The following is a 20,286-nucleotide window of genomic DNA, read 5'->3' on the forward strand; positions in this document are numbered from 1 at the left end:
GGGGTCTTCCAGGGTGGGTCGTTTCCATCTCTCATAGATGACTGTCTTCTGATGAAACAAGTGGCAACGCTGAAATCAGTGTCTCTGCATGGTTTAGAGAGGGACAAGAGGTCATTATTTTTGCCTACCTCAGTGAACATTTCCCAGGAGGAGGGAGCCCAGGGGAGAGAGAACATCAGGCCTTCAGCTGGGCCTCTGCTCCTGAGCGGGGCCAGGCTGCGGGGACCGAGGGAGCTGCTGGCAACCGGGCAGCACAGCCCCGAGACAGCTGTGGGCAGGAGCAGCTCCTCTGCCAAGAGCAGCGGGGCTCCGGGCACTGCCTGCTGCTGCTGACGGGAGATGAGGCGAGAGGGAGAGAAGTGAGAGGCAGTGTGGAGTGGGAGGACGGCTGAGTGCTCCTTGTGGGGGAAATCTGCACAGCCCTTTGCATGGTAAGTCTCTGGCTGCAGGGCAACGCTGCCGAGGTTCCTGGAGGGGTCTTCTGCACCCAGCCCATCCCATGACTGGAAGATTCTGATGCATTGAGTGACTCCTGGCAGGACAGAAGTCTCCCATCCTTCTCCCATCGATAGGGCCCTATGGGGGTCCCGGGTGCTAAGAGCTCTAGCTCATGCAGAGGACATGTCCAAAAGGTCTTTTCAGAGGCAGGTGAAAGAAAGGCTGAGTGAAAGGGAAGGAGCTTTCCTTCTAGTAAAAGCTAGTTAGTCCCAATAAAACTAGAAAACTCAGATCCTAATTTTGGCATGGAGTAAAAAAGGAAACGTTCTTCTGGTTTGTCAAGGAACTTGGACTCCCAAACCTTCACTCTCGGAGATCAATAGGTCTGTGAGAAACTTCAGCAAACCCCTTCGACCCCACCTCAGCCTGCAGGCAGCACCAGCAGCACCTTTATTGCTTCATGAGGGTTTTTCTGACCTGCTCCTTGGGACCTGTGAGCACAGAGCTACCGCTGCCCAGTGCCCTGTCCTGGCAGGTTTCTGTAGGGCAGAAGTGAGTGTGCAGAGGGTGGGATGGGGTCTGTGAGCACCATCAAGGAAAAGACATTGGGAGAGAGAGCAAGAGCTCTCAGCAGAGACAGCTCCGGGCATCAGAGACGGGTAGGGAATAAGAGGGAACTGCAAACAGAGTCGTCGTGGGAGGATGGATTTGAGTACATCTTAATCAGTCCCTGCAAGGCAGACAGCTTGCTCCGAGCCAGCCCGCCATGTCTCCTCTCCCACCGAGCAGAGCCTCTGCCCTCACAGCCGTGGAGTCCAGGGCATGAGCCACCTGCTCTGCAGCAAGACCTGCAGCAGAGGAGAGGGGCATCTCTCCTGCCACGGGCCTGTTTTGTGCTGCCCCACAAAGGGGCTGAGAGCTACTACCCTGTACTGTTTCCATCTTTGGGGTAGCATGCCCAGCTGGGGAAGGTGAAGGCTTTCCCGAGTGCCCATCTGCCCCTCTCTCCTTGCCTCCCGTGGCAGCAGGATTGTGGCGTTGCTCCTTGTTTCCCCTCCTCTCCGTGCTGCCCTTGTTCTTCTCTCGGGCTCCCTGGGGGTGGTGGGTTTTCAGCTGCAGCTCAGACACCTGCCCGGAGAGTTGTGCCACGGAGGTCTCTGCTTGGGAGTGAGGTGTCCGCAGCCCCCTTGTGACCGGTGCAGCTCCAGGACATGCAGTGGGTGGGGAGGGGAGTGGAGCTGACTGTCCCAGAAGGAGAGCCCATCTGCAGTCCTAACAGTCCTTGCACCATTTCCCTGTGGTGTCGTGGCAGGCTTGGGGCTGCCCTCCAGAAGGGCACCGCTGCCTCATACCACCATCTCCGTGCTGTGTGAGGGAGGGGTGAAGAGTCTTCAGAGATGCTGGGCGTATGGAGATGGTGTTGGGAAGCTGTATGTGGGCAGCTGAAAAGAGCCCTGTGTGTGCTTGGCTAGAAGGGGAGTGTGGAGACGTCGCTCTGGTGCCCTGAGGAAGGGAGAGAAGGTTGGAGACGTGCACTTGGGACCTGGGCTCGTCTGCTCTCAGCAGGGGCTGGATACTTTCTCCGGCAACAGATGAGAGTGACCATCCTGCAGCTCAAAGAGCTGCGAGCACAGGACAGGAGGGACCAGGACGAGTAGACAGACAAGCTGTCCTCCCGCTGCATGAGGGGACAGGGAATTGGTCTTTCTCAGGAGTCCCAGCAGAAATGCTGAGACTTTCTGCCTTTTGAGGAAGACTGCCCAGAGGGCACAGGGGCATCTCACAGACAATAAACATTAGGAAGAAATCCCTAAAGCTCTGCTCCTCAACCCTCATTCTTCAGAACTGGTGGTGAAGATGCTGAAATATTCCTTCCACCTGCCCAGTGGCTTTCACCTGACAGACCTTGTGACTGTCAGAGCTAGTCAGCCCCACTCCCATGTCCCCACTGCCCTACAGCAGGACGGACGGACTGCCCTGGAGCCCATGGGCAGAGGCCCCTGCTCCTCACAGCACACTCCGCCAGTGCACAGGGGAGCTCAAGGAAGGAAACTGCACACAGCTGCTGTCCGTAAAGGGAGAGGCAGTACAGGGGGTGGGATGGGAGCTGGAAAGTTTTGTGGTTTTTTGAAAAGTCTCTCCTAATTTCTTAGTTCCCCCAAACACGGAGAGAGCACAATGTACAACAGCAGCTCCTTCACTGAGTTCCTCCTCCTGGCATTCGCGGACACACGGCAGCTGCAGTTCTTGCACTTCGCACTCTTCCTGGGCATCTACCTGGCTGCCCTGCTGGCCAACGGCCTCATCATCACCACCATAGCCTGCCACCACCGCCTCCACACCCCATGTACTTCTTCCTCTTTAATCTCTCCCTCCTCGACGTAGGCTCCATCTCCACCACTGTCCCCACATCCATGGCCAATTCCCTCACAAACACCACGACCATCTCCTACTCAGGATGTGCTGCCCAGGTCTTCCTGGTTTCCTTCTTGTTTGGAGGAGAGTTTTCTCTTCTCACAGTCACGGCCTATGACCGCTACGTTGCCATCTGCAGACCCCTGCACTACGGGACCCTCCTGGGTGGCAGCAGAGCTTGTGTCCAAATGGCAGCAGCTGCCTGGGGCAGCAGCCTTCTCAATGCTCTCCTGCACACTGCCAACACCTTTTCCATACCTCTCTGCCAAGGCAATGCTGTGGGGCAGTTCTTCTGTGAGATCCCCCACATCCTCAAGCTCTCCTGCTCACACTCCCACCTCCGGGAAGTTGGGGTGGTTGTGGTTAGTGTTTCTTTACTGTTTGGGTGTTTTGTTTTCATTGTGCTGTCCTACGTGCAGATCTTCAAAGCAGTCCTGAGGATCCCCTCCGAGCAGGGCCGGCACAAAGCCTTCTCCATGTGCCTCCCTCACCTGGCCGTGGTCGCCCTGTTTGTCAGCACTGGCATGTGTGCCTACCTGAAGCCCCCTTCCCTCTCCTCCCCCTCCCTGGATGTGGTGGTGGCTGTTCTGTACGCAGTGGTGCCTCGAGCAGTGAACCCCCTCATCTACAGCCTGAGGAACAAGGAGCTCAAGGATGCCCTGAGGAAAGTGATTGCATGGACATTTTTCAGCAGTGCTAAAATTTCCTTTCCTCTCCACCACTGAATCCCAGTGTATCCCAAACCAGGACTCAGTTTTGGTTGTTCACTTTATTTTTATTATTACTACTGTTACTATGATGATGATGATGATGATGATGAAATTTTTTGTTATCATTTTCCTACATAAATGCTTGCAATTCACCCCAGTTTTAATGCGATGTCTCACCTGGTGGGTCAGAGCTGGCTCCCTCACAGTATCTTGGTAATAAAGGCAGTTCTCGCCAGGGCCATGTCTGAAGGCTGGGTGCTTCTTCCAAAGCTGGTGTCAAGTATAGGCCCAAGGAGTGCAGCCCACAAGGGCCTGCTGGGCAGCCTTGTCCATGGGGTCAGGAGCCAAAAGCTCATCATTCGGTTATGATCTCTTAGACACCAAGGGATTTAGGATTGAGGAGTCCCCCCTCAGTGTCCAGTGCCAGGGGAGATGAGGGATTGTCACTGTTGTACATAGCCGGGGCTGTCGCACAGGTTCAGGCACAGGGTCAGATGTGCCTCCTTCTGGAGGGGAAGCTGGAGGTGCCAGGAGAGCACAGGGGCTCTCCTGGGACAGCGTGTGCCTGGGGTGGGCAGCGAGAGGAGCCTCCCAAAATGAGAAGTCCTCCAAGGTGGAGTCCCTTAAAGGGAAACCACAAAACGCAGGTATCCACAGGCACAGGAGGACTCTGCAGTCACCAGAGAGGCAGTGGGGACCCAGCTGGCCCAGGGAAGGGAGAGTGGAGAGTGATTCATGCCATCGTTAATGAAATACCATGTGCTGGATCCCTGGAGGGGTTACAGGCCATGATCCCCATTCGGTTGGGTCTGCTTCCCACCCGCACCAGCATGGCCAGTGCAGAGTCACCCCCGTGGCCCTGTGGCCCCACCGTCTGCTCACTCTCCAGAGCAGTACTGCCAGCTTGAGACCCTGCGGGAGAGCAGGGGAGGGGGTGCAGGAACAGTTAGTGAGATCAGAGGAGGGATGAGGAGACATCAGAAGGAAGTGGAGCTGGGCTTGCAATGGTGTTGGAGAGAAAAATGCTGACATTTAATCCAAGACAATGGTCACACTGTGGCTACACTAAAGTGAACTCATGGTGCAGAGGCAGAAGTCCTTGCTGTCCTGGCCCCACACATGGCCGAGGAAGAGGCTGAAGAAGGATTAATGTTCTCCATGTACCCTGCTCACAGTGTCATCATCACTCCTGACCCGTGTCACCAAAAGGAAGGCTGGGACCCTGTGTCAGAGCTTGCATTGATGGAAGCAGGACCCAGCAGCCAGATCAGTTTGCTGCTGACCCTCAGGCCCTATCTCCAGCCCACAGTCTTGAGACAATCTCCCCCAGGCCGCGTGCTGGACATTACCCCAAAAGTCACCTCCAGACAGGGCTCTGCACCCAGCTGGAGGACTGGGCATCCAGCTGTGAGCCCTAGGAGAATGAGGCCTCTGCTGGAGCCTCTACAGGGCGAGCAGGGAGCATGCAGAGGAGGTCCTGGGAGTGTCTACTGGGCCTCTAGACCATCCTCCTGTCCATGGAGACCCTGAAGCAGGGTGCCTCGGGGCAAAGATCCAGCCCAGCTTGTTGTTGTGTGAACGGAGAGGAGAAACTTCCCCAGGAAACTCCTCACAGACCCCTTGTAGCAGCCGTTTCCAGCACTGCCTTTCCCCACGGTGCTGGTGAGGACCATGCACATCCTTGCATGTGACCCGCTCCATCTTCCTGCTGGGCTCAGCCCCTGTCTGGTGGGATGGCCAACCCTGCCCGGCCTCGCTCCAGGCCCAGAGCCCAGCAGACCCTGGAGCAGGGCGGTTTGCTTTGCTCAAGGTGGGCTGGGCAGGGGCTGGGGATGAGTGGGGGGCTGCAAAGCAGGAGGGCCGTGGAGGGCAGGGCACCGAGGGCTGTTGGGGGGCCATGGTGGGGGGACGTCTCCCCACTCCTGAAGGCAGCCTATGCTGTGCGGTGCCTGCACAACGGTGCCATGGGGCCGGGTGCCGGGCAGCAGGGCGGAGGCAGCGCAGGGGTGGGACGCAGACAGGAGCCTCAACACTGCTGGGATGCCACAAATGTCTGCGGCCCCCAGGGAGACCGGGCTGAGCTGTGTGGTGGCTGCAGGGGGGCCAAGGGGCACCGTGGTGGGAGGTGGAGGGTGGAGAGCAGCAGGCACAGGGCTGCTGGCAGCCCCTCTGCAGCTGAGAGGGAAGGAAGGAGGGGAGGGAAGGAAGGAGGGATAGGGAAGGCGGGGGGGAGGGAAGGCAGGAGGGAGAGAGGGAGGGAAAGAAGGAGGGAGAGGGAAGGGAGGAGGGAGGGAAGGAAGAAGGGAGGGAAGGAAGGAGGGAGGGAAGGAAGGGGGAGAGAAGGAAGGAGGAGGGAAGGAAGGGGAGGGCAGGAAGGAGGGGAGGAAGGAAGGAGGAGGAGGGAAGGAAGGGGAGGGCAGGAAGGAGGGGAGGAGGGAAGGAAGAAGGAGGAGGGAAGGAAGGAGGGGAGGGCAGGAAGGAGGGAGATCAACTGCATGTTTCTTGTCCTGCTCCACTCAGAGTCATTCACATTCAGGGCAGGTGTCCGCAGTGAGCTCTGATATTTCTTTGGCTTCACCTTTTGCCGCATTGTCCCCTCTTCCACCTGACAAGCTCTTCTCTTTGACCATTCTGATCCCCCCGCCCCATACAAGCAATCCCCCCTATTTATCCTGTCCTCATTGGCCCTGGCTTTGCTTGCTTTCTACCCTCCTTTGGCTTCTCTGAGATGCTTCCAGTTCCTCATGCTGTTATCTGTGATAGGCACTGCCATGAGAGATGAGCCATCAGTGCACAGACCTTTACAGCTGACCCAAAGAAGCTCCAGCCTTGAGAACTTGGGGATTTGGTCAACAGAGGTTGTGCAAGGAAAAGTGGCCAGTCCTGCACTGGGGGAGCAGAAACCCCTGTGCATCAGGACAGGCTGAGAGCTGACCGTCAGAGGAGTGACCCTGAGGAGAAGGGCCTGGACATGACGAGGGATGCCAGAGGAGCCAGCAGTGCATGTTGACCACAACTCAGGGCAGCTGCAGAATGAATTGCTTCAGGAAGACCATGGCCCCCCAGGCAAGGGCAGTTCTCATCCCCCTTGACTCAGCACAGGTGTGGCCACATCTGGAAGAGTGTGTCCCCGTGTGGTGTGCCCAGTGCTGGAGGAAAGGGGAGGACCTGGAGAGGGTCCAGGGGAGGGCTCCCAAGATGGGGGAAGGGTCCTGAAGCACAAGGCCTGTATGGAGAGGCTGAGGGATGTGGCCTTCTTTAGCCTGGTGAAGGGGAGACTAAGGGCATTCCAGTAGGAGCCTGTGAGTGCTTGAAGGGCAGTTTCAGAGGTGATGGAGATTATTCTACGTAATAGGAAATAGCAAGAGAAGGAGAAAGAAATGAAAGATAAATGGATTATGAGAAGTTCAGGCTGAACTTTTGGGAACTGGACTGTCACTTGTGCTGTGGTTCAACAGGACACTCAGAGGGAGTCGGTGGGGAACCCCTGGCTTTGTGTCTGGATGAAAAGCAAGCGAGGGCAGAGAGCCATCAGTAAGGGTGGTGAGATGGCTGGGGGAGAGCACAGTGGGGAAGCAGGTTGTGTGTCTACAGGCTGCAGGGACACAGCCACAGGAGTGGGACAGCAGAGGGCAGCCTGGGGTGGAGACGACCGAGGGCACTGCCAAGGCTGAAAGCCTCCGACAGGACGGAGGTCTTGGTGCTCTTGGCTTTGGCAGGTGTCTGCCACTGAGGCCAAGGAGATGCTGTTTCCTGAAGGCCCCAGGTCCTCATTACCTCCCCACCCCGCCACAGAGCCCAGGAGGTGCTGTCCCATCCTGCACGAAGCCTTGCACACCCCCACCCTCACCCTGCCCCCTACAAAGATCCCTGAGCCAAGTCGGAGCGAAAGCACCACCCCACCCAGGAGCTGGGTGTCAGTGCTGGCCCACGCTGTAGGATAACACACAGCAAGGGTGACTTGGTGTCACAGCCACCTGCACATTTCCTTTGCCAACCTGCAACAAGTGCCTCCACCTTTCTGCTCTCATCCGCCCCTGGGGAGGCTTTGTTGGGAATGGTCCTCAGGGGGACCCATTAACACTCCCCGAAACTTGGGATTTAATTCTGACTTGAACTTCTTGAGTGTTTTTTCTCAGTTCCCTCTCATTGTCTGAGGTTCATGGACTCAGCACCACATACACTCAAGGAGGGATTCAAAGGCCAGAAGCCCTCACAAGCCAGGCCACTCCCCAGCATTTTCGTCAGCTCTCAGTTCTGGTGAGGCTAAGTGGAGAGCTCTCAGGAGGGCACTTACAAGAGGAACATTTCCATCAGCAACAACAAAAAAAAATCGCATGTTGTCTTTCACAGTTTTCTTCTTGTTTCAGCTTGGAGAATCCCTGTTATCCACATTGCTGGATTCCTCCTGATTCAGAGGGTCTCCTGATGACACCTGGATGTGTAGGAAAGGCAGGATTTCTGGTACGGGACATGTGTGGACAACCTTCCTCCTCCCCTCCCCAGCCCGGCCAGCTCTCCCATCAGCCCCTGGGGACCTACTTCGCTCTTGTTAACATCGAACCCTTTTCCCCTTGCCTCTGTAGCTGAGCGTTACAGCTCCTGTGCCCCAAGTCCCACCTGCTTCCCTTAGAGAACCAGCTGCAAAGACACACAGCTGTGTTACAGTGATGTCTTAAAGGACTCCATAAGCACCTAGCCACACACTCTTTTCGTTCCCCTCATGGTCAGTGAAATCCTAGGTTGCATTTCCTAGCACCACACGGCAACACAGCTACACAAGGCGTCCCTGGCAGCAACAGCCCCTCTATGGGGGTAAAGGAATCAAGGCCTGAATGTGGACTTCTTGTCTTAAGGTGACAACTAGTCAAAAAATCACTCCAAGCAGAAACTGGAACTAATCTTCATTTTCAGAAATTCCAACATACTTTCACAATTATAATGAGTTTTTCTTTTCTTTCTTATTGGCAGCACCATATGTATGCACTTGTATAGGAAAGTCTATATTTACATATATATACATAGTTCTTCATCACAATACCTTTCCCACCACCACTCTGAATGGAGAAACTTTGTTCCGAGGAACTACTGTATTTAATCTGACATTTTTCCTCTCTCCCCTGCCTCTCTCTCCTTTCTTCCTGCTCTGCCTCCTCTCTCTTTACAGAGCTCTCCAGGAAAAGATTCCCTGAATCGCAGCACTCAGGGTGGACAAGACCTCAGGACGTCACCTGGACCAATCCCCTGCTCGGTGTTGAGGGAACTAGATGAGGTCACTCAGGGGCTCGTCCCCATTACGCATGATCCACAGCCATGATGAGAGTGTGCTCTGTCCCATGGGCTTGTGCGTGCTCACTTGGCACAAGGGCTCCCCAGCTGAATCCTCTTCAACTGTGGGTCAAGCCTCTCTACCACAGATATGCTAAGAGACCTGGGGACCTCGGCAGATATCAGAAACCTCCCTGACCATGCTCACATTTCAAAGACAACCAAGAGCAATGTCACACAGGCACAAAGAGCCTTGAGGATCGGGGGGGGGGGGGGGGGGGCCTGAGGGCAGATCTTAGCAGTAGCACACGAGGTAGAAGAGACAATGAGCTCTTCTGCCTTTGCCCTGTCTTTGTCACTATGTCCCCTGCTGCACTGAGCAGTGAGAGCACATTTTCCTTAGCTGCCTTCCTTGTGCTGCCAGCGTTCTGACAGAAGACCTTCGGGTTGCCCTCCAGCGCCCTTGCAACCTCCAGCTCCAGCTCCAGCTCCAGCTCCAGCTCCAGCTCCAGCTGAGCTTTGTCTCTCCCAGCTCCATCCCTGCATTCACAGGCAATGTCTCTGTCTGCCTCCTGGGGAACCTCTTCCCTCTTCCACCCTCTGGGAACTTCCTTCTTGAGTCTGAACTCATAAGTCAGAGCATCCCTCCATGCAGGTCTCCTGCCAAGTGCTGCTCAACCCCCTGCATGTCAGGTGGGAGTGTCTGTGTGCCTGGATGATGGTGATCCTGAAGATCCAGGAAGGATCCAGGGACAGGGGAGGGGAAGGTGTCAGTGAAGGGGATGTAGCAGGGATTTTGGAAGTGGGGGTCCGGAAGAGAGGATGACTCAGAAGGTGGGTGAGGGAGAGGCAGGTGAAGGTGACACGTTGGCAGTGTTGATGATGAGGTCACCTCTTGTACAGGAACCTCCTTGGCTAGATTCTGGCAGGAGCTATTGGGAGGACAAGGGCAGCATGACAACACCACTCCTCCCAGCAGAGATGAGAAGTGGGTGGGAGGATGGGACGAGGCAGGCAAAGGGGACATGGCTGCAGTGTGGATTGTGAGGGCCCTTGCACTGCAGCTGCCTGATTGGCCCTCAGCAGATGTGCTGGCCAGCAGGAAAGATGGGGGAAGGGGAGAGTTACAGAGACAGGGAATTCAGCAGGGTTCCCATTGCCTGGTCCTGCCTGTAGTCACAGGACACATGCGCATGGAAACACAACCCTGCCAGCACTGGATTATGAGAACTCCTGGGCCATCAGCACACATCAGAGCACAGCAGGACAGTGTGGAGGGGAGGAGAGCAGCCCTGAAAAGAAGAAGTCCTGCTGCTGTTGGTGGACGTGTCTCCAGGAAAGCTGCAGCTGCCACGCAAGGCTGCAGCCAGGAAATGCCTGCTGTGGCTGTGGTGGGAAGGTTGTGAGGAGCACAGGGTCTGTCCCCACAGCCAGCATCCAGACCCTCTTCCCCTCCACTCCTGCTCCTCTGTGAGCATTGGAGCGCAGCAGAGGGAAGGGAGGAGCCCGCGGGAACAGCTGGCTGCCACCCTTGCAGGAGAGGGCTGTGAGATCCCACCCTGCCTGTGGCCAGGGGAGCTGAGCTCTCCTAAGGGACGCGGGACCCACAGTCTCACCCTGTCTGTACTTGTCCGAGCCTGACTGTGTGCCCCTGAGTGCCCTTGGTGTCAGTGCCAAAAGAGACCCTGCAAAGGGAAACTCCCCTCATTGCACTGGGGGCACCTGAGGGAGCTCAGACTAGCGGGCTCTGAGGATCCCCCATCTCTGCGGAGGAAGGGAGACACCTGGCTTCCTGCTTCAACATGGTCTCTCAGTCCGATTCAGGAGAGGAGAAAAGGAGGAGGAAGAGGATGAACCCAAACATTTTCCTTTCAAAATGAACATAATACCGAAAAGTAAGAGAGAGTGAAATGAGCAATTCATAGCCTTGACCAAAAACCCCCTGGGAATGATGAGATGATGAAGCACATGGGACAGTTATTGGTGCCCACATTGTACCCATTGAATGAGTTTCTTCAGAGCATCCTTGAGCTCCTTGTTCCTCAGGCTGTAGATGAGGGGGTTCACTGCTGGAGGCACCACCGCATACAGAACAGCCACCACCACATCCAGGGATGGGGAGGAGATGGAAGGGAGCTTCAAGTAGGCAAACAGGACAGTGCTGACAAAGAGGGAGACCACGGCCAGGTGAGGGAGGCACATGGAGAAGGCTTTGTGCCGGCCCTGCTCGGAGGGGATCCTCAGCACAGCTGTGAAGATCTGCACGTAGGACAGCACAATGAAAACGAAACACCCAAAGCCTAAACAGGTCGTAATCACAACAACCCCAACTTCCCGGAGGTAGGAATGTGAGCAGGAGAGCTTGAGGATGTGGGGGATCTCACAGAAGAAGTGCCCCACAGCATTGCCTTGGCAGAGAGGTATGGAAAAGGTGCTGGCAGTGTGCAGGAGAGCATTGAGAAAACCGCTGCCCCAGGCAGCTGCTGCCATCCTGCTGCTCAGGAGGGTCCCGTAGTGCAGGGGTCTGCAGATGGCAACGTAGCGGTCATAAGCCATGACAGTGAGAAGGGAATACTTAGCCAAAATGAAAATGGCAAAACTTAAGACCTGGGCAGCGCATCCCGAGTAGGAGATGGTCGTGGTGTTTGTGAGGGAATTGGCCATGGATGTGGGGACAGTGGTGGAGATGGAGCCTACGTCGAGGAGGGAGAGATTAAAGAGGAAGAAGTCCATGGGGGTGTGGAGGCGGTGGTGGCAGGCTATGGTGGTGATGATGAGGCCGTTGGCCAGCAGGGCAGCCAGGTAGATGCCCAGGAAGAGTGCGAAGTGCAAGAGCTGCAGCTGCCGCGTGTCCGCGAATGCCAGGAGGAGGAACTCGTTGAGGGAGCTGCTGTTGTACATGTTGTTCCCTGCAGGCCCGTGGGACTGTGCCAGGAGGAAAAGACAGGGACAAGTCAGGAGAGACTCCTCTGTTCACAGCTCTTTCCCTTTCTCACACACACCCCCCAACACACACACACACACACACACGTGCACGCACACACAGAGACTGCTTTTCTCCTCGGCAGGACCTTCACTCAGCTCCCTGTCTGCAGCTCCAGCTTGGGCTGGCTGCGTGCGCCATGAGGAGCCGGGACGTGTGCCTGCAGGCTGCAGAGGGGTCGGTGCTGCTGGAGTGTAGGAAGTCTGTTGAACATCTTCACATGCAGTTTGGAGGCATTTGGAGCACAAAAGCAACAGCTTCTGTGCTGGGGGGACTGTTTGCTTCTTTGTCTGCTCTGCAGGGCTGGACTAGGCAGCCTTTCCGTGGCTCCCAGGGTGAAGACTAGTGAGCCCTGAGAGGCACCAGCTCTCCCTGTGCCCTAGGACACAGCCAGCACACTGGTCTCCACATCTCCACTATGTTTTTTCATCTGCCCACACACAGCCACCCCCAGCAGCACTTCCATCTCCTTAGCACCCCTCTGCGGCTTCTGCGTGGGACATTACGCTATCACAGATGTCCCACACAAGAGCTGGGCCCTTCTGGAGGGCAGCACACAGCTCGGCTGCACACCCCCCGGGAGGGTGAAGGGTCTTAAAGGTGGCATCTCCTGAGTCAGCTCATTCCCCCTTCCTCTGCTGGGTGGGAGAGGAAAGCTGCAGGGGGCTTGCTGGGGGGAAAGGGTCTGCATGCTGGGGCTGGCCGAGAACAGTGATGGCAAGGTGAAGTGGGTGCTGTCTGCAGGCTGAGGGCTTGTGTGGGCAATTGCTGTGGGTCCTTGCAAACCTAGTCACCCCTCAGCGTGGTGGTGACCAGGCTTAGTTTCTTGCCTCAACCTGACTGCTGCATTTCCACTCCCACCATGCAGAGGCGAGCCCTCTTGAAAACCCCACTCTCAAAAGGTCCTCCTGGAGAGCTGGAGCTGTGGGCAGCCCTGCTCCACGCAGCACCCTCTCGACAGGAGGATGAACCTGCCCTGCTGGGGGAAACCCCTCTCACCCAGAGCTTCTCCCCTGCAGTGCTGTGGGGAGCTCCCCGGGCAGGCTGGGTGCTGACCCGCGGAGGCGGCAGTCAGTGCCCCGGGCACACAGCACCCTGGGGTGCAGGGACACCACTCTGACTGATGAACCTGGGCAGACCTGGGTGCACAGCCCAGCTTCACACCCCGGCTGTGTCCCTGGGAGAAGGCAGCAGGATGCCCTCTGCCTCTGACGGTATGGCAGGACATCCTGCTCTGAAGCATCTCCTCCTCCTCCTCCTCCACAATGCAGAAGCTGCAAGAGCGATCCTTAAAATCCCTATCAGTCATGGGATGGGGTGGGTGCAGAAGACCCCTCCAGGAACCTCGGCAGCGTTGCCCTGCTGCCAGAGACTTACCATGCAAAGGGCTGTGCAGATTTCCCCCACAAGGAGCTCTCCTCTCTCCTCCCACTCCACACTGCCTCTCACTTCTCTCCCTCTCGCCTCATCTCCCGTCAGCAGCAGCAGGCAGTGCCCGGAGCCCCGCTGCTCTTGGCAGAGGAGCTGCTCCTGCCCACAGCTGTCTCGGGGCTGTGCTGCCCGGTTGCCAGCAGCTCCCTCGGTCCCCGGAGCCTGGCCCCGCTCAGGAGCAGAGGCCCAGCCAAAGGCGTGACTTTCTCTGCCGCCTCGAGATTGTCCTGGGGCTCCAAGGCTGGCAGCTCCTGAGGGGCAGCAGGCTCCCTTCTGGGAAAGGCTCTGGCAGCTGCAATAATCCCCTGCAGTCCCTCTCGGCGCTGTGGAGAGAGACTGATTTCAGCAGGGTGCTTGATCCCCTCAGGCGACAGAGGTGGAGAGGGCTGGACCTGCTCCCCTCTGCCTCCTGCTCTTCCTGTCCCATTGCTGGCCAGGAGACGCAGAGAGTGGCCGAGAGGGGGTCATTTCCCCTGCGTGGGGCAGTGATTCAGAGGAGGAAATGCAGGTGTTTGATCTCCGCTCAGAAGGCCTTGGTCGGGAGGGGGATTCAGCTCCCTCCCACGCATGCCCCAAACCCACTGGAGGTGGGCTTCCTCTGGCCTCAGTTTCGGGGTGCCCAAAAGAGCTGCCTGCATGCAAGGCCTTGCCTGAGCTGCCACGACAAGCACTAGGGATGGAGGGGGGAGTCAGCGGCTCACACCCAAACCCCCGGTGATGGCTGAGGTTCCAGGCTTGGTCCAAGTCATGTGTGTGGGTGTCTGCCAGCTGTGATGGAGCAATTCTGAGACCCCCACATCCTGCCTGAGCCTCAGCTGTGGGCCAGAGGGGTGGTGGGGCAGGTTCCCTTGGCCACCTGAACCTACACCATATTCTTGGGCCATCGGAACCTTTCCATGGAGCCATGCATTTCCATGGAGCCTGCAGAGCAGTTCAGCTGACCCAAAGGAGGAGTTCACCATGAGGAGAGCCGGGTCGCTCTCTAGGCTCCACCAGCTGTACATACTGCAGTACCTGCTACTCACCCTGGACACTGCCCATCTGGAGTGTTGGTCACATCATACAGTGACCCTGCTACTTCTTTAACCAACCCAGACACTCTGCAGCAGAGCTGGGGAGAGACTTTCAGGAGCCACTGGAAACTGCACATCATCTGCAGTACCTGCCAAGATGCTCCTCTGGAAAGAGACTGAGCATTTGTCCACGGGGGATCACAAGACAGTCCTGCTGTGCAGCATCCTGGGAGATGCCCAGGGAGCAGCTCCGTATCTCATCTCCTTTGCTCTCCCTTGTTGGAAGGGGACAATCCGCACTGGCCTCCCCTGCCTGGGAATGATCCTCCATAATTCCCCTTCCTTGGGCAGAAACGCACTAGACCTTTGCAAAGTGACTCCCGAGTGAGAGAAGTTGCACCAGGACAAAGGCAAAGTCCTGCAGCTGGGCAGGAAGGACCCCCTGCAGACGGTGCAGGCTGGGGACTGGCTGGCTGGGGAGCAGCTCTGCTGCAAAGGACCTGGCGTCTCCGTGCACACCAACTGAATGTGAGCCAGCAGTGTGCCCTGGCAGCAATGAAAGGCAACAGCCTGGATAAAACCCTGAGTAACCTGGCCTGACCTTGTGACCTGGACTCAGCCCTGGAGTGCCCACACTGTCCCTGGTCATGTTGCTGCGCTTTCTCCAAAGGATGCCCTCCTTTCTGAAGGCTATATCGTTGACCATCTTTAGAGTAGCTGCAACCTTACAGCCGCTTTCTGGTACACTGATCTGGAAACCCTCTTGTCCCCCCAAACACCTCTGTCTTTCTGCTTCGTCCTGCTAGTGTTGTTGCTAATTCCACAGACACACCAGACATGGAAATGCAGGGTTTACATCCTGGCAGATGAGTGTCATTTCTGGTGTGGGATCGCCACACGCAGGTCTGAGGTTGCTCGGTGGTGATGTGCTATGACGTGAGCTACGTGCTCCTGGTAGCTCCTGGAAACAAGACTGTCGAGGCAGCCAGGGCAGGAAAAACCGCTCTTGGCTGAGATGACCAGAAGGTTCCTACTGCCTTTGGGCAGGCACAGGCCCTGGGCCTGAGGCAACAAGCACCTTAGAGTGGCCCTGCCCATCTGTGCTGCGAGCCTCCCCCTGCTCCCTCCTCAGAGCCTGAGACACAGCAAGCAGCAAGGGCTAGAAGGGGACAACGGTGTCATCCACTAAGGGCCACAAAGGCTTCCCTAATCCAGCTGCTGGGACACAGCGTCAGGAGCCCTGGAGTCCGCGCAGCCCCGTGACCCCACACAACCTAGCAAGCAAGCAGCTGCCCCACTGCCCCCCAACACACCCTCCAACCCCTAGGCCTCATCACCCTGCAGGGAACTCCAGCATCCAGGCACTCCTGTAACACCCCAGAGGGCAGGGAAGCCAGGCAGATGGTCCCCCCACTCCGCCCTGCATCACCCACTGACCTCTGTGTCCCCAGGGCACCAGGGCCTCCAGGCTTCCTGTACTTCATCACACAATCTCCCTCAGAAGGCCCAGGCACCTGCACCCTCACCCAAGGGCCCACTACTGGGGGGGCCAGGCTTGGCCATGTGTGGGGCTTCTCTTGTAAGGCCTCTCTCCACGTAGACATGGGCAGCCACCAGGGCCAGCAGCACTAGGCTGGGAGTGGGGACAAGATGGCGCTGAGTCACAGGGGGCAACGCTGGGCCACACAGCCTGCCCTGCGATCCGTGTGGTGGCAGCGCAAGGAGTGAAGGTGAGCAGCAGGGCCCAGGTGTGCTGAGCCTGTGAGGCTGGAGGCAACCCAAAACCCCTGACTCAGTCTGCAGCTGCTGGAAAGCTGGAGAAGGACCTGGGAGTGCTGGGGGACAACGGGTGGACCATGAGGCAGCAATGCGGCCTTGTGGCCAGGAGGGCCCAGGGGATCCTGGGCTGCATTAGGCAGAGTGTTGCCAGCAGGTGGAGGGAGGTGATTCTGCCCCTCTCCTCAGCCCTGGCGAGGCCACATCTGGAGCACTGTGTCCACTTCTGGGCTCCCCATTACCAGAGAGACAGGGAGCTCCTGGAGCGAGTCCACCAGAGGGCTACGAAGATGATGAAGGGACTGGCACAGCTCTCCTACAACAAAAGGCTGAGGCAGCTAGAACTCTTCAGCCTGGAGAAGAGAAGACTGAGGGGAGCTTGTCAACGTGTAGAAGTATCTGAAGGGAGGATGTCAAGAGGACAAGGCCAGACTTCTCCGTGGTGCCCAGTGAGAAGATGAGAGGCAACAGGCACAAACTGAAACACAGGAAGCTCTGTCTCAACAGGAGGAAAAACGGCTTTATTGTGATGGAGACTGAGCACTGGAACAAATTGCCCACAGAGGTTGTGGACTCTCCACCCTTAGAGCTATTCAGAGGCTGCCAGGACATGATTCTGGGCAACATGCGCTAGGTGACCCTTCTTGAGCAGGGGGGTTGCACTAGAGGATCTCCAGAGGTCCCTTCCCACCTCAACCACACTGTGATTCTGTGACTGTGTGGCGTGGGGGACAGGGCAAAGGCAGCATGGGGACCGAGGCAGTCATGGCAGCCCTGCTCTCCCTGGAGACCCCACTGCCCTGAGGAGGACCCAAGTGACAAGGAAGAGCCCAAGCACCAGCTGGACACAGAGCGCCTGAGAAGATGCTGGCCTGAGCAGCTGGGAGCCAAGAGCCAAGGGGCTGACGAGCTGGCAAGACCTGCACTGGGCAGAGGCACCACCAGCTGTGTGCACACTGGCCAGAGTGACAAGCTCCAAGGCTGCTGCTTCATGCCTCAAACTCCAACGAGCAGTAGCTCACAAGCAGCGTTCCTCGGGGGGCCCTCCTGGCTCTGACACTGCTCAATACCTTCCTAAGCCACCTGGGCATGGGCATGGACTGCGCCCTCAGCAAGTCTGAGCAGAGCTAGCTCTGCGGAAGGAGGAGCCACCACTAGCAAGACCTCAGCAGGTTGTACTGCCCAGAACTGCTTGAGCCCTGCCCCAGAGGACATGACACGCAAGAGCCTGGTAGAGGAGGAGGTGGGTAATGCCACAGCAGCTTGCCCGGGTGACCAAGTGAGCTGGCTCTCTGGGCTCACCAGCGCTCCTGCGCGGGTGTGCCGGGAGGGTTCAGGCTTGGGGTGGGGACTAAGCCACAGGGTTTCTCTCTCCCAGGCTGTACGGCAACCCCCTCCTGGGAAACCCCCCAGACTGCTCTCTGAGGTCATCATGGGCAGCCTCCCCTCCCACCCGCCCTCCACCGCTGCCTCCCTCCTCCTGCCTCCCCTCCCTCCTGTTTCCCCTCCCTCCTGCCTTCCCTCCCTCCCGCCCTCTCTCCACCGCTGCTAACCTCCCTCCTGCCTTCCCTCCTCCATCCAGGAGGGCAGGCAAGAGTGTAAAAACTCCTGGAAATTAGCAAAAATGGAAACATTTGCAAATCTGAGACCCTGCCATGTCTCTCAAGAAACCTCTGCAGAAAGTGTCTATGGGTCTCCTCGGTGCTGGGCAGGGCGCTGTGGTGGTTCGGCTGCAGCCCCTCCATGCCCACCCCGCTGCCCAGCACAGCACGACAGCCCTGGCCCTGCAGCCCCTCCGCAGCTCCTGCTGCCCCAGCGACAGAGCCGCCTGCCCCGAGCTGGGGCCCCCAGGAACCTGATGCTCCTTCTCCTTTTCCATCGCGGACTGCTGCCCTGCTTTGCTCCTGCAACGTCCCTGCTGCCCAAAGAGCCTTTCCCCAGGTCAGGGGAAAGGAGATCCCCTGCTGGAGATCCCCTGAGCTCTCCTGAGGGCTCCGATGCCCCTCCAGATGGACGGGCATCTCTCATCAGCACTGTCACCTGAGGGACTGCCCCAGGCAGGCAATTCAGAGACCATTCCCCATCTCTGCGGGCACTGGACACCGAGAACTGAGCCCCAAATTCAGTCTTTGGTCCCTAACAGATCACACGGGGACTCTGAGCTCACCCCCCGGCTCCCATGGAGTTCCCAAGCACAGCAGTGGGCCCTTTAGTGGTGCACTCCCTTGGGAGTATTTGGGACTCCATCTTGTGAAGAAAGGCCAGACTTCAGGCGTGTCACACAGGAGATCCCCTTTTATTAGGGAAATACTAAAGTCCTGCTGCTGTTGGTGGATGTGTCTCCAGGAAAGCTGCAGCTGCCATGCAAGGCTGCAGCCAGGAAATGCCCACTGTGGCTGTGATGGGAAGGTTGTGAGGAGCACAGGGTCTGTCCCCACAGCCAGCATCCAGACCCTCTTCCCCTCCACTCCTGCTCCCCTGCGAGCATTGGAGCGCTGCAGAGGGAAGGGAGGAGCCCGCGGGGACAGCTGGCTGCCACCCTTGCAGGAGAGGGCTGTGAGATCCCACCCTGCCTGTGGCCAGGGGAGCTGAGCTCTCCTAAGGGACACAGGACCCACAGTCTCACCCTGTCTGTACTTGTCTGAGCCTGGCTGTATGCCCCTGAGCGCCCTTGGTGTCAGTGCCAAAAGAGACCCTGCAAAGGGAAACTCCCCTCATTGCACTAGGGGCATCCGAGGGAGCTCAGACTCTGAGGTTCCCCCATCTCTGCGGAGGAAGGGAGACACCTGGCTTCCTGCTTCACCACGGTCTCTGGCTCAGATTCAAATGAGATTCCTGAGAAGTGGCACAAACCAAAAATTTTCTCTTTTAATGGGAATGTATCAGAAAAGGAAGACAAACAAGAAAAGAACAACAGAGAGCCCTGATGCCAAACGCCCTGTGAATGATGAGTGGGTGCACATGGGATGGTTATTGGTGCCCACATTGTACCCACTGAATCACTTTCCTCAGGGCATCCTTGAGCTCCTTGTTCCTCAGGCTGTAGATGAGGGGGTTCACTGCTGGAGGCACTACTGCATACAGAACAGCCACCACCAGATCCAGGGATGGGGAGGAGATGGAAGGGAGCTTCAAGTAGGCACACATGCCAGTGCTGACAAAGAGGGAGACCACGGCCAGGTGAGGGAGGCACATGGAGAAGGCTTTGTGCCGGCCCTGCTCTGAGGGGATCCTCAGCACAGCTCTGAAGATCTGCACGTAGGACAGCACAATGAAAACGAAACACCCCAAGATTAAACAGGTCGTAATCACAACCACCCCAACTTCCCGGAGGTGGGAGTGTGAGCAGGAGAGCTTGAGGATGTGGGGGATCTCACAGAAGAACTGCCCCACAGCATTGCCTTGGCAGAGAGGTATGGAAAAGGTGTTGGCAGTGTGCAGGAGAGCATTGAGAAGGCTGCTGCCCCAGGCAGCTGCTGCCATTTGGACACAAGCTCTGCTGCCACCCAGGAGGGTCCCGTAGTGCAGGGGTCTGCAGATGGCAACGTAGCGGTCATAAGCCATGACAGTGAGAAGGGAATACTCAGCCAAAATGAAAATGGCAAAACTTAAGACCTGGGCAGCACATCCCGAGTAGGAGATGGTCGTGGTGTTTGTGAGGGAATTGGCCATGGATGTGGGGACAGTGGTGGAGATGGAGGCCACGTCGAGGAGGGAGAGATTAAAGAGGAAGAAGTCCATGGGGGTGTGGAGGCGGTGGTCACAGGCTATGGCGGTGATGAAGCCGTTGCCCAGCAGGGCAGCCAGGTAGATACCCAGGAAGAGCACGAAGTGTAAGAGCTGCAGCTGCCGTGTGTCCGCAAATGCCAGGAGGAGGAACTCGTTGAGGGAGCTGCTGTTGGACATGTTGTTCCCTGCAGGCCCGTGGGACTGTGCCAGGAGGAAAAGACAGGGACAAGTCAGGAGAGACTCCTCTGTTCACAGCTCTTTCCCTTTCTCACACACCCCCCCCCCCACACACAGAGACTGCTTTTCTCCTTGGCAGGACCTTCACTCAGCTCCCTGTCTGCAGCTCCAGCTTGGGCTGGCTGCGTGAGCCATGAGGAGCCGGGACGTGTGCCTGCAGGCTGCAGAGAGGTCGGTGCTGCTGGAGTGTAGGAAGTCTGTTGAGCATCTTCACATGCAGTTTGGAGGCATTTGGAGCACAAAAGCAACAGCTTCCGTGCTGGGGGGATTGTTTGCTTCTTTGTCT

The 20,286-nt window shown here is 57.4% G+C and overlaps 1 protein-coding gene across 1 annotated transcript; it reads right to left on the minus strand.

Annotated features, from left to right (window-relative positions):
- Positions 1-1,997: 1,997 nt before the first annotated feature.
- Positions 1,998-19,940, minus strand: LOC138065202 (olfactory receptor 14C36-like). Its single transcript, XM_068929415.1, has 4 exons — positions 19,038-19,940; positions 9,265-9,442; positions 4,320-4,475; positions 1,998-2,194 (listed from the first exon to the last, which is right to left on the minus strand). The coding sequence occupies exons 1-4, from the start codon at positions 19,938-19,940 to the stop codon at positions 1,998-2,000; spliced, it is 1,434 nt and encodes a 477-aa protein (XP_068785516.1).
- Between the last annotated feature and the right edge of the window lie 346 nt (positions 19,941-20,286).

This window comes from Struthio camelus, unplaced genomic scaffold, assembly GCF_040807025.1.
Source record: "Struthio camelus isolate bStrCam1 unplaced genomic scaffold, bStrCam1.hap1 HAP1_SCAFFOLD_48, whole genome shotgun sequence".
Taxonomy (NCBI): Eukaryota; Metazoa; Chordata; class Aves; order Struthioniformes; family Struthionidae; genus Struthio; species Struthio camelus.